Genomic DNA, 20,323 nt, shown 5'->3' with positions numbered 1-20,323 from the left:
CACAACACTCCAATCCACAACCAATCATGGGATGGCACAGAACTGGGTAGCATTTTTTTCCATGGTGTATGGGGTCCCTGTGAGTTGGGGGATAACCTGACAGCAGCTAACAGCAAAAAAGTGGTATTGCAATTTATCTATTTATGTGTGTATCTCCTTCATAGACTTGAGCAGCTCAAAGGCTGCCTATGTCTTTTCTCATTGAAATATTTGTTATCACGGCTTACTATGCTGCACAAAATGTGCCAGGTGCCAAAAACTACAACGGTAAGCAAGGCAGACACGAACCCCGGTTTCAGGAAGTTGGGTAATAAACAAATGATGTATGCTTTCAAGTTCAGAAAAAGAGTAGGAAGAAATCAATGTAATGTTAGAGAATTAAAGTCAAGGGGTAGAACTATACGTTTAGATATAGTGACTAGAGAAGGCACCTCTGAAGAGGAAACATTCAAGCTAAAGATCTAAATAGTACGAGTGGGGGAAGGGCCAGAAAGGGGCTCCAGCTGAGGGCTTCTATTCCCGGGCTTCTGTTCCAGGTAAGCTCTGATTCTCTTTATCTGCCTTTCTCTCCAATTTGGCAGTCTCTTACAAAGCTAAACATAGTCTGACCATATGATCCAGCAATTGTGCTCCTATGTATTTACCCAACTGATCTGAAAACATATATCCACACAAAACCAGCACATGAATGTTTATAGCAGCCTTATTCGTAACCACCAAAACCTGGAAGTAACCAAAATATCCTTTAATACATGAATGGATAAACATATGTATGAACATAAAATAGAATATTTTCAGTGCTAAATATGAATGAGCAACTTTTGGTTTTTCTTCTGACATGTGAAGAGCTTGAAAATCATCCTTCCCAGCCCTACCAAGAAAAGAATCTGAATAAATGAAAAAATAACAATTCTTTTTAGATCCATATGACAATCGAGGTCACAGGGCAAGGCACTGTTCCCAAAACTGGAGAGGTAGACACAACTTACATACAGTAGCCGGTCTCCCCTGGAGCTAGTACTGGAGTCAGTACCAGCGGGGATACTTAAGCTGCAGTTGCTAGAGGCTCAGTGCAGGCTAGCTTGAGAGAACTCCGGGGGGACCTAGTCTTGGAGGGCCCCCACACTTCTGAGTATTACCTCCACCAGGCGTCCCACCAAGTTCTCACTGTGAAGACTGGAAGAAAATCCCCTCTTGCTTCCAGCAGAGGATAGTAAAAGTAACCATTTTGAAATATGCCCACTGTTTTGTTTTCCTTACTAAAAGGCCTGTCCCGGGTGGGGGGAACTATTTTACCAGAGCCTAACCAACCTGAGGGAAGGAAAGTACCCAACTCCAACCCCCTCTAGCCTTTTACAGCGGGGGGGGGGGGGGGACAGGAAATACCCAACAGTAGTCCCCTTTACCCTTCAACAGGGGAGAAGGGAGATACCCAAATCTAGCCCCCTATAACCTTTTTGTCTCACCTAAGGAGTGGGGAGGGGAAGCTGATAAGCACTTGTGAAGGTCATAGTTCAGGGGCACAGGCTCACTAAAGCACTGAGAACTAATCATGGGATTATAGAACACTTCTGCTCCCCTCATACCTTACCACCACATCAGCAGGGCTCCTGTATGAATACTAGGGGATAGGAACGAAAAGATCATAAGGTTCAACCCTTTATTCAGAAGTCTCTAGAGAAGCCTACAGACAACAGAGAAAACAAAAACCAGGTAACCAGAGGAAATTTTAGCCTTTGACACCTACAGTTAAAGTAAACAACCCGTAAGTTGTAGTCAAATAAACATAAAACCTCACACGAAAGGTCTATTTATCTGTTTCTTTTACCTGGTACAGCATGTTCAGCTTTCAACAAAAAAGTGTAAAAAAAGATACAAGCAGTCTAAAGAGACAGATCAAGCATCAGAAGTAGACTCAGATATGGCAGAGATTTTGAAACTACCAGGCCAGGAATTTACAACCTGGTGGTGCAGTGTTAAGTGCTACAGCTGCTAACCAAAGGGTTGGCAGTTCAAAGCCACCAGGCACTCCTTGGAAACTCTATGGGCAGTTCTACTCTGTCTTATAGGGTCGTTATGAGCCAGAATCAACTCAACGGCAATGGGTGTGGTTTTTTGGTTTGGATGATGATATGCTAAGGGTGCTAATGGAAAAAGTGGGCAATCTGCAAGAACAGATGGGTAATATAAGCAGAGAGATGGAAATTATAAGAATAAAAAACAAAATGCTAGAAATCAGAAACAATGTAACCAAAGTGAAGAATGTTACTGATGGGCTCATCAGTAGACTTGACGCAATCAAGGGAAAAAACACTGAGCATTAAGATATGTCAATAGAAACTTCCCAAACTGAAAAGCAAAGAGGGAGGGGGAAAAAAACTGAACAGATAATTTAAAAATTGTGGGACAATTACAAAAAAGTTTTAACACATGCATAATGGGAATATCAGAAGAGAAGATAACAAGAAAGGAACAGAAGAAATATTTTAAGTAATAATGGCTGAAAACTTTACAAAATCATTGACAGACACCACATCACAGATTCAGGAAGCTCAGAAAACACCAAGCAGAATAAATACCAAAACATCCACACCTGGCCATATCATATTCAAACTGTAGAAGATCAAATACAAAGGAAAGATCTTGCAAGAAGCCAGAGGGGAAGAACACCTTACCTACAGGAGAGGAAAAAGGATAAGAATTACATTGGATTTCTCTTTAGATACCATGCAAACAAGAAGAGAGTAGAATATTTAAAATGTTAAAAGAAAAACACCACCAGTCTAGAATTTTGTACCAAGTGAAATCCTTCAAAACAGGAGGAAAAATGAAAAATTTCTCAAACAAAAATTGAGGGAATTTGTCACCATTAGACCTGCCTCGCAAAAGTTAAAAGAAATTCTTCAGATAGAAGGAAAGTATTAGGTCAGAAACTTTGATCTACATAAAGAATGGAAGAATGGTCAAGAAGAAATAAGTGAAGGCATAAGATTTCCTACTTTTCCTACTCTTTACTGATCTACCAAATAACTGTATGTTCAAAATAATAATGCAACAATATGCTGGATGATTATAACTTAAGAAAAGTGAAATGAACAACAGCCATGTTGTAAGGGACAAGAGGGAGGAGTTACGAATACTCTGTTGTAAGGCACCTGCACACCAGTATTTGAAAGTAGATTAGTTGTAAAGGTATATTGCAAGCTCTAGGGCAACCACTAAAATTTTTTTAAAAGTATAATTAATACACTAAGAGAAGAGAGAAAACAGAATCAGATAAGATGCTCAATTAAAACCAAAGAAGGCAGAAAAGAGTGAAAGACCAAAAAAGAAACAGAGAACAAGGGCAACAAAAAACAGGTTAAAAAATATGGAAGATATTAATTCAACTATATCAATAATCAATTTAAATGTGAATGGTCTAAACAGACCAATTAAAAGACAATCAGAGTAGATTAAAAAAAAAAAAAAAAAGACCCCACTATGTAAGAAATCCACTTTAAATATAAAGACACAGAGAGATTAAAAGTAAATGGATGAAGATATTACATGCTAACATTAATCAAAAGAAAGCTGGAGTAGCTATATTAATTTGGACAAAGTAGGTTTCAGAGAAAGGAAAATTATCAGGCATGAAGAAGAGCGTTACATAATGATAAAGGGTCAGTTTTCCAAGAAGATACAACAATCCTTAATAGGTATACACCTAACAACAGAGTGTCAAAGTACACGGGGAAAAAAGAATACAACTGTAAGGAGAAACAGACAAATCCACTATCATACTTGGAAATTTCAACTCCCCTCTATCAGTAATTGACAGATTCAGCAGAAAATCAAACAGGATATAGTTGAACTAAACAGCATTATCAATCAGTTGGATCTAATTAACATTTTCAGAATACTTCACCCAAAAACAACAGAATATACATTTTTCTCAAGCTCAAATGGAACATTCACCAAGACAGGCCATATTGTGGACCATAAAATACATCTTAATACAAAAGAATTGAAATCATACAAAGTATGCTTTCAGACAAGGGAATTAAAATAGAAATTAGTAAGACACAGCTGAAAAACCCCAAAATATTTGAGGCTAAACATGCTTCTAAATAAAATATGAGTCAGAGAAGAAGTCTAAGAAATTAAAAAAAAAAAAAATTTCAATTAGAAGGAAAAAATACAACTTATCAAAAGTTGTGGAATGCAACAAAAGCAGTGTTTGAAGAGAAATTTACAGCCTCATGTATACACACATTAGAAAAGAAAAAGATGTAAAATCAATGATCTAAGCTTCCACCACTTTATGAAACCAGAAGGAGCAAATTAAATCCAAATAGAAGAAAAAATAATAAAAATTTGAACAAAAATCAATGAAATTAAAAACAGGAAAACGATAGAGGGAAACAGACAAGACCAAAATCTAGTTCTTGGAAAAGATCAATTGGTAAATCTCTAGCTAGGCTAACCAAGGAGGGGGAAAAAAGAAAGACGACAACAACTTACTAATTTCAGAAATGAAAGAAAAGCCATCACTACTATTTCATGGATTTTTAAAGGATAATAAAGGAATGGAAACCCTGGTGGCATAGTGGTTAACTGCTACAGCTGCTAACCAAAGGGTCGGCAGTTTGAATCCACGAGGCGCTCCTCGGAAACCCTATGGAGCAGTTCTACTCTGTCCTATAGGGTTACTATGTGTCGGAAATGACTCGACGGCACTGGGTTTGGTTTTTTCTTTTTTAAATAAAGGAATATTATAAACAATTCTGTGTCTACAAATTTGATAATTTATATGAACTGGATCAATTCCTTGAAAGACAGAAAGTCACACAGGAAGAAACAGATAACCTGAATAGGCCTATATCTATTGAACAATTAATGACCTTCCAAAACAAAAAACACCAAGCCTGGATGATTTCACTGGTGAATTCTAACAAACCTTTAAAAATGAAATGATGCCTATTCACTACAATCTCTCCCAGAAAATAAAAGCAGAGGGAATACTTCCTAACTCATCTTATGAAGCCAGAATTACCCAAATAAACAAAACCAAATACATAACAAGGAAAACTATGTATCGATATCTCATAAATACAGATGCAAAAAATTTCAAAATATTAGCAAATTGATTCCAACACTGTATAAAAAGAATTATACATCACGACCAAGTGGGATTTATCCCAGCTGTGCAAGGCTGGCCCGATGTTAAAAAAATCAATGTAATCCATCACATCAACACTTTAGCCTGAAGAAAAATCATATGATCATACTAACAGATGCAGGAAACGCACTTGACAAAATCCAATACCAATTCATAATAAATGTATTTGGCAAACTAAAATAGAAGGGAACTTCCTCTACTTCAGTGAAAAAACACCTACCAAAACCTAAAGCTAACATCATACTTAACGGTGACATACTAGATGATTTCCCCCTAAGACAGGGAACAAAGCAAGGATGTCCCCTTTCACCACTCCTATTCACCATCGTACTGGATGTCCTAGCAAATTCAGTAAGACAATAAAAGGTATATAGATTGGGAAGGAAGAAATACTCTATGTTTGTTCTCAGATAATATGATTATCTATGTAGAAAATCCTGAAGAATAAGACCAAAAAAAAAAAAAAAACCCTCCTGAAACTAATAAGTGATTATAGTAAGGTTGCAGGATACAAGGTTAATACATGAAAATCAGTTTTCTAAATACCAACAGTGAAAAACTGGAATTTGAAATAAAAACACAACACCATTTATATTAGCACCCAAAAAGAAATGAAATACTTGGAGGTCTAAATCTAACAAAATATTCACAAGATCTATATGAGAAAAACTGTAAAATGCTGATGAAAGAAATCAAATATCTAAATGGAGAGATATTCTGTGTTCATTGATTCACTATTAAGATGTCGATTCTTGAAAACAATCAATCCAATTAAAATATGGGCAAATAGTCTGAACAGATATCTCACCAAAGATAAACAGATGGCAAATAATCATATAAAAAACTGCAAAGCAAAACAATGAGACACCACTACACACCTATTAGAATCGCTAAAACACTGACAACCAATGCTGGTGAGGGTGTGGGGCAAAAGGAACTCTCATTCACTGCTGGTGGGAGTATACAATAGTACAGCCACTTTGGAGACAGTCTGGCAGTTTCTTAAAAAGCTAAACATAGGCTTACCATACAATCCAGTAACCACACATCTACGTATGTACCCAAGCGTCCACACAAAATCTGCACATGAATCTTTATTGCAGCTTTATTCATAATTGTCAAAAATTGGAAGCAACCAAGATGTCCTTCAATAGGTGAATGGATAAACAAATTGGGGTGCATCCATACAATGGAGTATTAGTTATAAAATGAACTACCAAATCACAAAAAGACATGGAGGACCTAAAATGCATACTGTTAAATGAAAGAAGCCAGTGTAAAAAGGTTACATGATTTCCTTCTGGAAAAGGCACCACTATGGAGACAGTAAAATGATCAGTGGTTATCAGTTCAGGGGGAGGGATGAGTAAGTGCAGTACACGAGATTTTTAGGGCAGTGATATTCTCTGATACCATAAGGGTGGATGGGATATATGGCATTACGTATTTGGCAAAACCTACAGAATGGTAGGACTTCAATTAATAACTTATCAATATTGGTTCAACTACAACAAATACATCACACCAATATAAGATATTAATATTAGGGGAAACTGTGTGGGAGAAAGGTGGTATATGGGTATTCTGTTATCTTCTGCTATATTTCCCTATAAATTTGAACTGTTCTTTCCAAAGTTAAAAAAAGCCCCCCAAAATTAATTTTTGTAACTAGTGGATTGTATATGAAAAGTGAGGCAGGGAAAAAAAAAATCAAGAATAGCTCCAAGTTTTTTTGCCATAAATAACTAGATGAACAGTGGTGAGGAAGACAAAAACAGTTCAGGATTGATAACTTAGTTTTTTTGTTATCCAAGTGGGTATCAAGACTGGAGCTCTGAGGAAGTGGCTGGGCAGGAGAAAGATTTGGAGACCTGACAAAAAGTATTAAGCCATGGGAATGGATAAGACCATCGTAAGTGTAAATGGAGAAGAGTTAGGAAAAAGACTCAAGGACTGAGATTTCAAGCACATTCCATAGTTGGATCAAAGATTGAGAGCCTGCAACAGCAACTCCAAAGGCTGGAAAGAAAACCAGAAGTGCATGGTATCATGATAGCCAAGACAGGATGTTTTTAAAATGTACATGTTTGACTTTAATAAATACTGCTAAAAGATCAAGAAAGAAGAGACAGGTAAGTGTTCACAGGATGTGGCAATAGGAAGGACCTTGGTGACTTTGACAAGAGCAGTTTTAGAAGCAAAAGCCAGGTCGGAATGGATTGAAAAGTAAAGTTTAAGAATTTTAACTAACGGCATGAGTAGACAACTCTTGGTAATGAAAGGAAGTAGAGAACTAGGTAAGTTAAAGGGGTTAAAAGGTCAAGGTGAGGTGGTTTCATTTTCTTATGATATGCAAGCATATCTCCATGCTGGTGGGAATGATCTGGAAACCCTGGTGGCATAGTGGTTAAGTGCTACGGCTGGTAACCAAGAGGTCAGCAGTTCAGATCTGCCAGGGACTCCTTGGGAACTCTATGGGGCACTTCTACTCTGCCCTATAGGGTCACTATGAGTCAGAATTGATGGCAGTGGGTTTTGGGAATGATCTAGTAGATGGAGGAGATTTGCTGATGGAAGGGAAAGAGGGAATACTAAAGCCACAAGTCCTTCAGAAGACATGAGATAGATCCAGACTCAAAAGAACAATGAAAGCTTTTGAGAGGCGTCGGGTAGAAGCATCTTAATATTTCCAATGATTGGTGAGATGCATGACATTTAGTAGGTGGATGCTCAATAAAGATTAAATAAACCAAATTAAATAACAGTAATGGTTTAAATGGCGCTTTACAGAGCATGATTTCTTCTAAGTGTTAGGATCCAAACTAAACTGAAGTTGCTAGGGCACCTGATTAGAGAACAAGTATTCTTCGTTTAAAGTACACCAATATATGAAAACAAGTAAGGCACCTATTTGGACACATTTCGTATTAAAAGCAATTCTTCACCCTATTTTATTTTTATATTCTATGCTCAGGACTAACTAATGTGATGCTCCCACAGAGCCCATACAGTAATAATCTCTTCTCAAAAAAAAAAAAAAAAATTAGTCTAAATACCCAGTATAGTTGAAAAAAACTACGTGAAAAGGTTTTATAAACTGCAATGCATTGTACAAATTTAAATAATGGCATCTCTACTTATCCTCAATGTTATTGCGTACTTGAATTATTTCAACTGTTTCATTTAATACTATCACCTGTAACTCTCAGTGATCTAAGGTAGCTTTAAAAATAAAGATACTGAACGTACACAACCTTCCCATTGTCTTAAGAATAGAAATATTTAAATGCAAAAATTAAAACAGGCCTTTGTAAAGTAAAACAAAGTCCTTTCACAACATGACCCAGTATATTTTAACCTTGTTGGTACAATATACAGCCACGGCAAAGCTCCTATTTGACATGTATACAGTCATTTTGAGACCCTGAGAATTTCTCAAATAGCTAATAAATGTGAAGCATCTAAAACTAGCTAACAGAAACTAGTAGTTTGAAAGAATATCTAAGTTATGAACATATATCAAACATCCTGGAAATATAGAGGGCATTGAACAAATTGGTATGATTTCATTGCAGAACCATTTCAGCCCTCAACTGTTCTGCTTTATTGGTTTGAGGTTTTTAGCTGATTCTATGTAATCTACAGGATTATAAAATTGTACAAATCAGCTTTTAGAAAATGCTAACTGCAACAGGAAAAAGTACACATATTGTGTAACAGACACGTCATGTGTAAAAAAAAAAAAAAAAAGGGACTGAGAGTCAGAAGACAGATTCCAATTTTTCCTTTGCAACTAACTTTATATTCTATGCTCAGGACTAACGAATGTGATGTCATGAAGTTGGGCATAAAATCGAGCTAATCTTCACCTCTCTTAATTTTATCCTCCCTCAATAATCAGAGGGGGAGGCTGGATTAAACCAGTGGTCAAAACCTTATTTTAATGTGCCCTTAAATTAAAAAAAAAAAAAAAGCATGTTTTATTTATAAATTAAGTTCACTAATATTACGTACACTGTTTACACAATTTTAAAGGATATTATTAAATGGAAAAAATTTTAATACTTTCTTCCCCTACTCTAATGGATCATAAGCCCCACTTAGAATACCATGGGACTAGACTACAAATGGGTAGTTATGAAAAATTATCATCTTGGTATGTTTTAAGTTATCCAGATGAAGAAAACTAGAGGTAGGGGAGTTAATGTATGTAAAATGCTTATTTTTATATGATAACCAAAACCAAATCCAGTGCCGTCCAGTCGATTCTGACTCATAGAGACCCTGGAAGACAGAGTAGAACTGCCCCATAGAGTTTTTATACGATAGGTGTAGGAAATTCCACTTACCTCACTTCTTCCTCCCCCAGAATTTAACAATATTTATCACATGATAGATTTACTTGGTAAATGGACAGCCATTTAATTCAAGTTAAATAAACAGTAATTGCTAGAAAAAAATGTGATTTGATCACACTGGTAATTTATACAAGGCAGCAATATGCCAGTTAGGGCATATACTTGATAGTATTTATTTATTGGTAGTATTTTTAAGAAAAAATCTCCAGCTATCTTATTTGCAAGATTAAAATAGAAAACCCTGCACACCCTTTCATACTCACTTTAATCAGAAAAAATTACTATCAAATCATGGTAAATATACTTAATCTTTTATACCAACTATTTAATCTTATATTTTAATCTTAGGTCATGGGTTGGTACACAAATATACACATTCCTCTAATGAAAATTTCAATTTGCTTTAATCAACAGCTTATTTAATAAACTTTTAAAAAATTTATCGTGTACTTCCTACTCATACAGTAAATACGCAGAGATCTCAAATGCAAGCCACACACAAAATACAGAAACTGGATGCCATAACTACTATCTATTTAGTCTCCAATTTCATCTTTTAAATTTGCCAGCTTTCATTGCTCTCACTCTCTTTATACGAAATTTAGTAGCTGGATGCTTAATAAGGATTAAATCAAATTAAATAACTATAATGGTTTAAATTTAGATGGCTCTGAGTAGAATGTCATTACTTCTGTTAGAGTCCAAAGTAACAGAAGGCAAATTCGAACTTTAAAAAAATGCATACTAAGTAAAATCTTTTTTCTCTAATTTAAACATTGAGGTTCTACATAAAATTTTTACTGGAAATATGCACTTTTTGGCAACAATGTTTCAAAATCAGTCACAACAGAAGCTTTTAGATTTTGGCAGATCTGCTTTCAAATGCCATCTCTGTTGCTTCCTGATGATATGCCCTTAGGTAGGTTTTGTAACCTCTGAGCTTCACTATCTCTATCTATAAAATGGGAAAAATGATCACTTTACTCACAAACTTGTTATGTAAATGAGATTGTATATGCAGAGCACCTAGTCAAAGGTGCACATAGTAGGCACGTAAATATTTCTCTTTCTTCCTCATTTTCCATAAAACTCTAAGTCATGTACGATAGAATAGACCCTGTATCTCAAACCAGTTATTTCTCAAACAAGGGTATTTGCACCCTTAGAGGTAGATGCAACCATAAACACGTTGCTCTGGAACTCTTAAGACCTGGGGAAGCAAAGCTAAACCCTTTCACTGGTAGTTTAAAAAACTGTTAGACCGAAACAACACTGCTGCAGCAGAACATCTGCACTAATTTTTAAGATGCAGCATAAGACTATGCTTGCATTAGAATTTAGGCCACATTTCCAGACTTCAGGGCCACTTCTTGACCATCTTCTGCTATTAGGGATATTTCTCAAACTTTTCCACTGAAGCACTGCCTGCCATTTCTGATTTTAATTATGTTACTAAATGTAATTTTACTTTCTCCTCAATGCCAGTCATGTGACAAGTTTAGTTCCAGTGAGCCCGGTTACCCTTAATTTAGCAACGACAATCTGAAAAATAATGTTTTACATGACACAAAACATTTAATAAAGAATTTATAGCTGTTTAAGTCAGCATCAAGCAAAACCAAAACCCATTACCGTCAGGTCAATCCAACTCATAGCGACCCTATACAACACAGCTGAACTGCCCCATTGAGTTTCCAAGGACCGGCTAGTAGATTTGAACTGCTAACCTTTTCGTTTGCAGCCGAGCTCTTAACCACTACTGTGCCACCAGGGCTCCAAGCAAACCAAAGTAACTTAAATGCAGATTGTACTTTCATTAACTATGATTTCCCAAGGTCTCAGCTATTTTTTCTTTTTCGCTGAACTGCACATTAACATACCAGGCTTTGTCTAAACAGACTACAGATTTTTAGAAACAAAATTATTTCGAATATCACTTTATTTCTTTTCCTAACAGAATCTTAACAAATGTAAAATTAAGCACCTTACTGGGTAAATATGTAAGATCATATAAAGTGGTATGACTATTCCAGGGCCACACACAACATAAGGGCATGTGTAATAACAGCCCAGGCTGATGAAGGCTTACTGCCGTTTTAGCGTTACACACTAAGTGAAATAATGGTGAGTGAACCACATTAACACAACATCTATGAAATCTCTAAGGATTCCAAAACCATGCCACATGAGTAAGTGCTAAGAAAATGAGAGTGCTTAACCTGGGGCAGGGGTAGGGACGTATTTAGGCTTGGAATTGATGCGGTGTTACCCACTATCTTCAAATACCTGAAAGGCTGCCCTATCTGAAGGAGATCGGACTTGCTCTACGTAGTCTAAAACCATGATCAATATGAGCAAGCAGTAAAAGTAGTATGGATCTCTGAGACAGTGGTCAAGACAGCTAGGTCCTGACAACTGTGATACAGGGAATGTATGTGATACTTCTGCTTGTCGATTATATGCAAGACAAGGGTGCTAAATAATTTCTAAGGTATTTTCAAATAAAAAAAAAAAAGGACATGGGAGCAAATTCTGGATTACCATTTTACCCTGAGAGAGCATCCCAAGCATTGATCCTGCTTCCTCCGGAAATAGTTCTATCACTAGTGTACATCAACTTTCTCATTTATTCTGTATAAAGGGGAAAAGGAGGAAGAAGTAAAAGCAAAATGTCCACAAACCAGAGTTCCTTTTATGAGAAGGACTTAAAACACAGAATGGATGATTGCGTTTTCTATGCTACCATTTATTTAGCAGATTATACTAGTAATTTCATTCTAGAAAAAATCCTAATCCACTTTCCTAGTTTATCTATATTCAACATTGCAATTTTGTTTCTAGAAATGATGCTCTTATGCTAACATAACTGTTTAAGCCTACTTAATATTCCCTAGAAGGAACTCTGGTGGCACAATGGTTAAAGCACTCAGCTGCTAACTGAATGTCAACAGTTTGAAACCAGCAGCCGCTCCGTGGAAGAAAGATGGTGCAGTCTGCTTCCATAAAGACTTACAGCCTTGGAAACCCTATGGGGCAGTTCTACTATGTCATATAGGGTCGCTTTGAGTCAGAATCGACTCAGTGGCAATGGGTTTGGTTTGTTTTATTCCCTAGAGAATAAGAGTATTAACTTTACTCTCTAACTGATTTTCTATACTAGCCAACAAAATTATTTAACCCTTAATATAACGAGATTTCCCTAAATTTTATAAGTGAATGTTTATAAAGCTCTTTGCATTAATTTCTCACCTTAGTTATTCAGTACAGTACATAGAAAAAAAAATTACTTTCTGTGTTCTGGGTATCATTTAATAAAAATAAGCATATATAGCCAAAATGAAGCCTGGCAATAATATATGAATCAATAATTCATATACAACTTTCTATGCAAAGTACACTATTTTTATAGTGTTCATGCTTTAAAAATATGAAGTTAAATAGGGATCATACACTAAGAGCAAGAGTAGGAGATCTCTTGGAATAGAGGCTAAGTATACAAAGGGTACAATGTCTGTGCATTTGCTTCTAAACACACTTTAAAATCATGCATAACAAATTTGTAGTTTATCCATTCCTCTTCTCTGGGACAGATTTTATGAAAAACTATTTTCCTTATCTTGTATCTGTCTGAAAATCCAAGCATTATCTATTATAGTGTACTTTATCAGACATTTTTTAAAAATTACACTGAACACATTTTGAACATTTTCCTACCTATGCCATCCATACCTTACCTCTTGAGCAGAGATCCCTTTGATCATAAGTCCTGAAAACTCCGATGCATACTTCACAGTTCCCTAACATTTTTACGGCAGTAATCTAATTACCTTAGACATACATATTAGTGGAAAAGAAAAGTCAGAGCACTTATGTGCTTATTTTTGAAACACCAATCTTCCATATTTTGGGACTAAATTAGTATTAAATCTTTTTAGTGGAAACTAAAATACCAGAGTAAAAAGCTAGAAACTGCTTGGAACACCTAAGCAGTGACATTTTGCTTAATTTTTCAATACTGAAAAGAAAAAAAAAATGTGTGCACATAATTACAATAAGTTATTAAAAAGGTCAGTATTTTGCAGTCACACTGCTTATGTGACATTTACTTTTTTTGAACAGAAAATACCAAAAAATCTTTTATTTCCTCACTAAGGAACAACCAAAGCAGATTTTTATACTATAATCAACCAGTGATGAAATAGTAAGCATATTTCTTATACCGTGAAGATATAAAGGTAAGCCAAGTTTAACAATCTGTAATATTTTTATTTTGAAGCTACTGACAGTGTAGGGAAGAGTCTGTGTAATAAAGATTATTTAAATTACTTAAAACTCATCTCACCATTACTTAAAACTCATTTCACCATTCAAATTACTTTAAACTCTTTGCAATACTTTTGAAGTTTCCAGTGTAGGATTTTTTTTTTCTTTTTTTAGCCCTCCACTCTTTTATTTACACTTAGGAAAGGCTTATAAATATTTTTGTTTTCAAATTTTTCTTTTTTTAGCCCTCCACTCTTTTATTTACACTTAGGAAAGGCTTATAAATATTTTTGTTTTCAAATAATAGACAGCCTTCATTGAAAACACTATGCCTGTGAGCTTTTTAAATGCCTTAATTCTAAAAGCAAAATTTGTCCACAGAATCTTTATGAGCCCTTTATCTTATCAGGCTAATAAAGCCAAGATTTTTAGCTTTTCCCTCTCCCCTCAAATACAATAGCTATTCTAAATGATAATAATTTCCTTTATTCTTATTTTTTCAGAGTATAATGTCTTAGGACAGACAATTATTTCATGCTGTCATTAATTAAACTAATTTCTTGCCTAGGACTCCATCTTAATAATGGTCATTTTTAATTTTTGGAGTCCACTTCTTGTATAATTCTTCAAATCCAAAAGATAACCCTCTTGCTTCTATCAGACCCTGCATAGAAAAAGGTAAATTGTCCCAGTGGCTCCAACTTAGTTCATGTAGCTATAAAGACAAAAATCTTTGTCTAAGTTAAAACCAAATTTCACTCTTATTTCATGTTGCCTTGATAAGGTTAAAAACAAGAGACTCTTGAGTCAAGATTTCTCCTATAATTATCAAGCAGAACATTCAAACACAAACCATTTTTATTCTCCTGTTGAGAGCTCTTATGAATTGGGTGGTTCTCCAATCAACCATTATTTTCAAATGTTCTTTTTCTGGGTAGGGTGGTTGTCTTTTGTATGCTATTTTTTAAGAGATTGTTTTGGATCAATCTAGCTTTAATAGATTTGACCAAATTACTCCTGAAATTTACAATATGAATTCAAGAGTTTTAAGTTTGTAAAACTGACATACAAAAACAGCAACTAAAAAAATTCCAAATCAGGAAACAAAGCTAAGCTGAAGCCAATCAGAAAACCATAAAATCAGACCAAATAGACCACTATACCTTTTTCATACATTTAGCATTCAGTGACCCCATGAAGAATCATTTTAATTAAACAGTTTAAAAAACAATAATTTTTCTCAAAGAAATCAGAAATACTTAGAGGGAAAACACATAAAATTAATATACACTTAAAAATACTGTTGTAGTGTTCATTTTCTACTCCTGAAACAGAAATACACCATTTATCAGTAAGTACATTTTTTTCATGGAGAAAGTATTTATTAGTTTTCAAATGATCACATGTACAAATATTACACAATTAGTCATTCTAGAAAAAAATAGCTTGTATTAATATTCATAAACACTGGAAAATATAGGACTGCATATTTTGACATGAAATATTAAAAAAATCTGAAAGAAAAATGCATCAAGATAGAATTTAAATAAACAAATCACTTCACATTAATATACAAAAAGTTTAACCTTTAAATGGCTTTTAAAAGTGGAATGAGATGAACTGAAACGCACATTTCTTTTGCGCACTTTAAGGAACAGAGCTAAAACGTCATCAGAGCATGAGATTAAGAGACGAAATCAGTTTTCATCTTCAAAGCTGAAGCAAGGCTAATAATCACACAGGCCATAAACTGGTTTGTACTATGGTTCAAAGAGTTCAATCGGCTTATTTCCAAATAAACTTCACTCAGGTCACTGAGTACCTTCTAAAATGTTGGGTAGATTGCTTTTTAGTCATATATATTTGTAAATGAACTGTTGTTATTAACACTTAAAAAAAATCAGAAATAAAAAGCTGTTAAAGGGAATTCAAAGCTCTCTAGGGATACTTCAGTTCAAATTAATCTTTTAAACTTATTCTTAAGTACTATACTTATTAAAATTTATTTATAATTAATGAGAAAAAAAATTCTCAGATATTGCCAAGAAAAAATAAAGGTCAATTTATATTTTAGCAAAAGTGGCTTCTAAAAACTTTTAGGATCCTGAAACATTTTAGATGCTCAACAATCAAATTATTAAACCTTTCATGTTAATAACTCTAGAATTTCTATTCTTAAAATTTATACCCAACTAAAACAAACTGGCTGGCATCATTAAATGACCTAAGAATTTTTTCCTTAGAACAGTTGACTGATCAGTTAATAGAGATATAGGAACATTCTGATATGCTATTTTTTAAGGAGTTATATTTTTATTTTGATATAATTGATATTTTGGATAACTATTCACCAAGACTTATTCATACCTACAGGCTTATTCTAATTGTCTTTGCTCTATAAAATACTGCTTTGTGACAGTATCATTCAAATGTTAACATGCCTTCAATGCAGAATAATACCTCAAGTTTAACAGGTATTTGCCACTTTAGAAGACAGATCCAGCCACTCTGATCTCAAAAGATACCTATTCTACTTCTATACTGGGATTTTTGTCAATTTGACAACTATAATAAGGCTCGAGAACAGAAAAAAGGTAAGCTAAGAGAGAATTTCCTAACATTAAAGTTAATTTGAGGATAGTTAAAAAGTTCACCCTTTATTTACTAGTTCCTTTTGGTCTCAGGCAACAGTTTTGTTTGTTTTTTTTGGATTTCCTATACTACTAAAAAAAAAGTTTGCCCGTTTTATTTAGGTGAAAAGATTCAATCCCACAAATCTTTTTAGTGAAACAGAAAGAGAGCTACTTTTTAAAGAAAGGAGTCTCTCACACTTCCTCTATTTCAGTCTTCTTAATAAGAAAGTAGTATTTGCATGGCCATGTAAAATTCCAATCTGAAAAGATTATTTCATTATTTGAGCCTCTCCACTTCCAACCAAGAGTAAACCACAGTAAATCTTAAAGTTTATAAATGACAAGATCAGGTGGCTCTCTCATCCTTGTGTCTTCTAGACATATTGCATGGATCCATTCACCACTGCCTTCCAAACTGCAGGTGCTGGCATGTGTGACAGATATCATCCATGAAGGCTCTGCTAGAAGAATTCCTTTTGCTGAAGAAGTATGATGTTTACCAGTTGAAAGAAATCTGGGCAATTAGAGAACAAATAAACCGGTCTCCCATTTTCAAGATACCTGGAGTCACAGAAGGAATCCACCAAGGAAAAATGAAAACTTGCCAAAGGCACCAAGTTCATGTTCTACCCACTGTAGATGCTAAGAACTTCCTGGAATCAAATCTACCCTTGGCATCAAAGAAACTAAGAGAAATCCATTTCAATGCCATGGGAAAAATATAGGACAAGGCTCTTCTGCCACAAATAACATATTACTAGGGACTGGTAAACTACTTTTAAGTATATTAAACTTTCAGGGATAGTATATCCTGAAACTTACATTAATTCATATTTATTTTATTAAAGAATGAAACCTAGATTTGACAGTAAAACCATAATGGTACTATCATTGCATCTTCTAAAAAGTCCAATTAATATGAAGTCCTAAAGTCTGAGGTAGCAAAAAGATCAAAAAGTCCTCACTAACAGAGTAGGATAACACCTGGACATCTAACTGTGTAAATTAGGAGAGTTCAGATGTCCAGCTGGGCCGAAGAGTTCTTAATTAGGAATATAAAAGAACACTTAGAAGTCCACTAATGCCATTAAAGGCCAAAATGGGTAAATATTCCCTTTATAAATTCCTGTGGACTACACGGGCATTTACCAAATCATGTGCCCCAAATTATCTGCTGCTTTAATTATCTGGAGAGAAAATTAAATTTTAGATCTCTTTTTTGAATGGGCACTAGGTAGCATTCATAGAAGAAAAACAAACAGACTGCAGCCCCACTTGGTTCTTCTATGAACCCAAGGAGTTTACCAATAGAATTAAATGGGCAATGGAAGGACACGCCAATCTATAAATAAACCCAAGCAAATAATGGAAAGCACCCACTTGTTTATTATCCTTTCCCACTCTCTCCAGAAGCTGGATATTCTGTCTCCAAGGGTTCAGTGGAGAAAGTGGACCCCTGACGTCAAAAGCTCTCCGTGGTCTTGGCTGTATCTGTGGTTCTAGGATCACTCCTTGCACCTCTGGTAGGAGAGAAGCACTGAAATAGAGAGCTGAATATAGATTTAAAAAAAAAAAAATTCTTATTAAGAAATTACATTCTCTGGTCATTTGAGTTTGTAATGGCTTATCCTCAGGATGAAAAGGAGCTACCTTTAGGTGTACCTTCTTAATTTGAATTTTAGAAGTCTGTCACCATAAGTGATCATACTCCTCCAGTAACTATTAAGAAGGGACCTGTCTTGGGTCTAAGCCATAATATGCTCTGTGACAAACCATTCAACTTCAAATGGAAGACCGAATCAAAAAATGACAAATTATGACTGGAAACAAGATCATAGTTGTCTTCAAGGGACAGGGAAAAGGTACTCAACCTAGATATATTACAGGAGGAGCCCCAGTTAATTCTTCCATCAAAGAGAAAAAGATGTATTGAAAAGTAGAAACAGAATAATCAAGGATATCAACAGGAATACTACTAAACCCTGGAATGTCTAAGACCCTGAATTTGTTTTCAGTTCTCAAGTCTTCAGTAATTTAAAGAATTCATCAGCCTACAGTCCCATGTTATAGCAATACAAAGCTAAATATGAATTTATCAAAACTATGACTACTTTCATCAAAAAAAATGTTTTATCATTTCTCAAGCACTCAACTTTAAAACAGGGAGGGCAGAATAGTGGACATAGGTAATTCAGACTCAAAATCTTTTAAAAATGCACGATTATTTGATTTGGGGCCAAGAAGGACCAGGAAATAATCATTAAGGACTACAATGTAGAAATTAAAGCAGTAAGACATACCCAAACACTGGATGATAGGAAAGATACTGGAAAATAGTTTGCTTTATTATAGGACTAAGCTAAATAAGAGAAGAAAGTTCAAAGCATATAGCATCTGATCAAGGAAAAGCTGAAAGGAGAATAAGATAGGCAGATATGTATTTAAAGTTACAGGGACTGCAGGATACATTTTAACAGTGTTGCCTTTGAAAAACAGATCAATTATATTTTGTAATACAGGGTGATAGATCCCTATTAAATTTTAGATTTTACTCTAAATATAATGGTGTTGTAAATCCCTACGCTATGAAATATACAATCATACTATCCTATTTCAGGGACATGTTATATTTTGGGATAAAAAAATTTTTTAAATGCCATCAAGTAATCTCCCTCTCACACCAACTAATTATCACAAGGGTTCCTTACCTGTTAGCAGAACGAAGATTGTGCTCTCTTGTTCTCTATCAACCAACCAACAAAGGTTATAGTCTCAGCACTAAGAAGGTAGCAACCAACCAAAGTGAATGTGTATTTTAATGCCTTCACTTTCTCCTGGCTCTGCTGGCCAGTTTGGAAATATACTCAAAGCTGAAAAGGAAGGGTTATTCTATTACCTAACAATATTTAGAATAAGTTTTTTAAAAGCCTAAAGATGAAAAGAACAAGCTAAACCTTCTGCTTAGAACATACTGAATTCTGTACAAATGAGAAATGAAAACAGTTTGGCCTAAGGAAAGAAAACCTATGAATTTAACCATCAAATCTGCAATTTCCAAAAATTAAAAAAAGGAATCTGACAGAATAAGAGAGGAAAACTGCCATCTAGCAAGAGGTATCAAATACATAACTACTTTACAAAAAGTACTTTCTGACCCTAAGTTGCAGCTATTCATGTTTAGTTTCCAACAGATTTTAAGTTTCAAAGTTGTTCTGAAGAGAGTATACTTAGGTTAAAAAAGTATTTCACAATATAATCGAACTAAGGAGGTATATGAGGGATGTTTGGAGAAAAGAACACAAATCAGGAAAAAGATCTGGCTACAGACTATCTTAAGGAATGCGATCTAATCAGGTACTTTCAAGAATCCAAAAAACTCAAACAGATTAACACAGCACTCCATCTCCAGGTTTCTTAAGAGGTAACTCTTTGATTAAAAAAAGGCTTAAAATAAGTATATCAGGGCTATATATTTATGATTTCATTGCACCCATACTCTGTAGATAGGTGCTACAGAAATATCCTCTACTCTTTTCTCCTCAACTTCTTTGACAAATAATCCCTTCTCTTTTTTAGTAGTATTTCAACATAAACCAAAGAATTATCTAAAACTTCCAAATTAATGAAATATAAATTAAACTCTAAGATAGTTATAACATATTCAGAAACTATAAACAAGATACAATTTTTCCAAAAATTTTCCAGTATTCCTTTATTTCTTGAATACTAACTAGTAGTAACAGTATGTTGTTGCTGTTGTTAGGTGCCGTCGAGTAGGTTCCGACTCATAGGGACCCTATAGTAGTAACAACATAGCTGAGTAAAAACGCAGCCAGAAAGGGAAAGGTCCTTTTTTCTGAAATAGGAAACACACCTGGTAATTTTTTTGTTTAAGTTTACAGGCTCAC

The 20,323-nt window shown here is 34.7% G+C and overlaps 1 protein-coding gene across 10 annotated transcripts in view; it reads right to left on the bottom strand.

Annotated features, from left to right (window-relative positions):
- The window catches only part of TSC22D1 (TSC22 domain family member 1), a 154,551-nt gene that overhangs the window by 104,396 nt on the left and 29,832 nt on the right, over positions 1-20,323 (bottom strand). Inside the window, exons 2-3 of one of the 10 annotated variants that reach the window (XM_049852929.1) lie at positions 17,796-17,952; positions 14,041-16,976 (exon numbers count right to left, since the gene is read on the bottom strand). The exons of 3 other annotated variants lie outside the window; for them this stretch is intronic. In XM_049852929.1, the coding sequence (XP_049708886.1) occupies positions 16,968-16,976; positions 17,796-17,952 (166 nt within the window). In that variant the 3' untranslated portion in view covers positions 14,041-16,967. Of the gene's footprint in view, positions 1-14,038; positions 19,286-20,323 lie in introns of those variants that run through there. 6 more of the 10 variants (XM_049852928.1, XR_007513044.1, XR_007513043.1 and 3 more) reach the window with 6 other exon arrangements.

This window comes from Elephas maximus, chromosome 14 (genome assembly GCF_024166365.1).
Source record: "Elephas maximus indicus isolate mEleMax1 chromosome 14, mEleMax1 primary haplotype, whole genome shotgun sequence".
Classification (NCBI taxonomy): Eukaryota; Metazoa; Chordata; class Mammalia; order Proboscidea; family Elephantidae; genus Elephas; species Elephas maximus.
The sequence above is the reverse complement of the archived record's forward strand: the minus strand, read 5'-3'. Positions and strand labels throughout refer to the sequence as shown.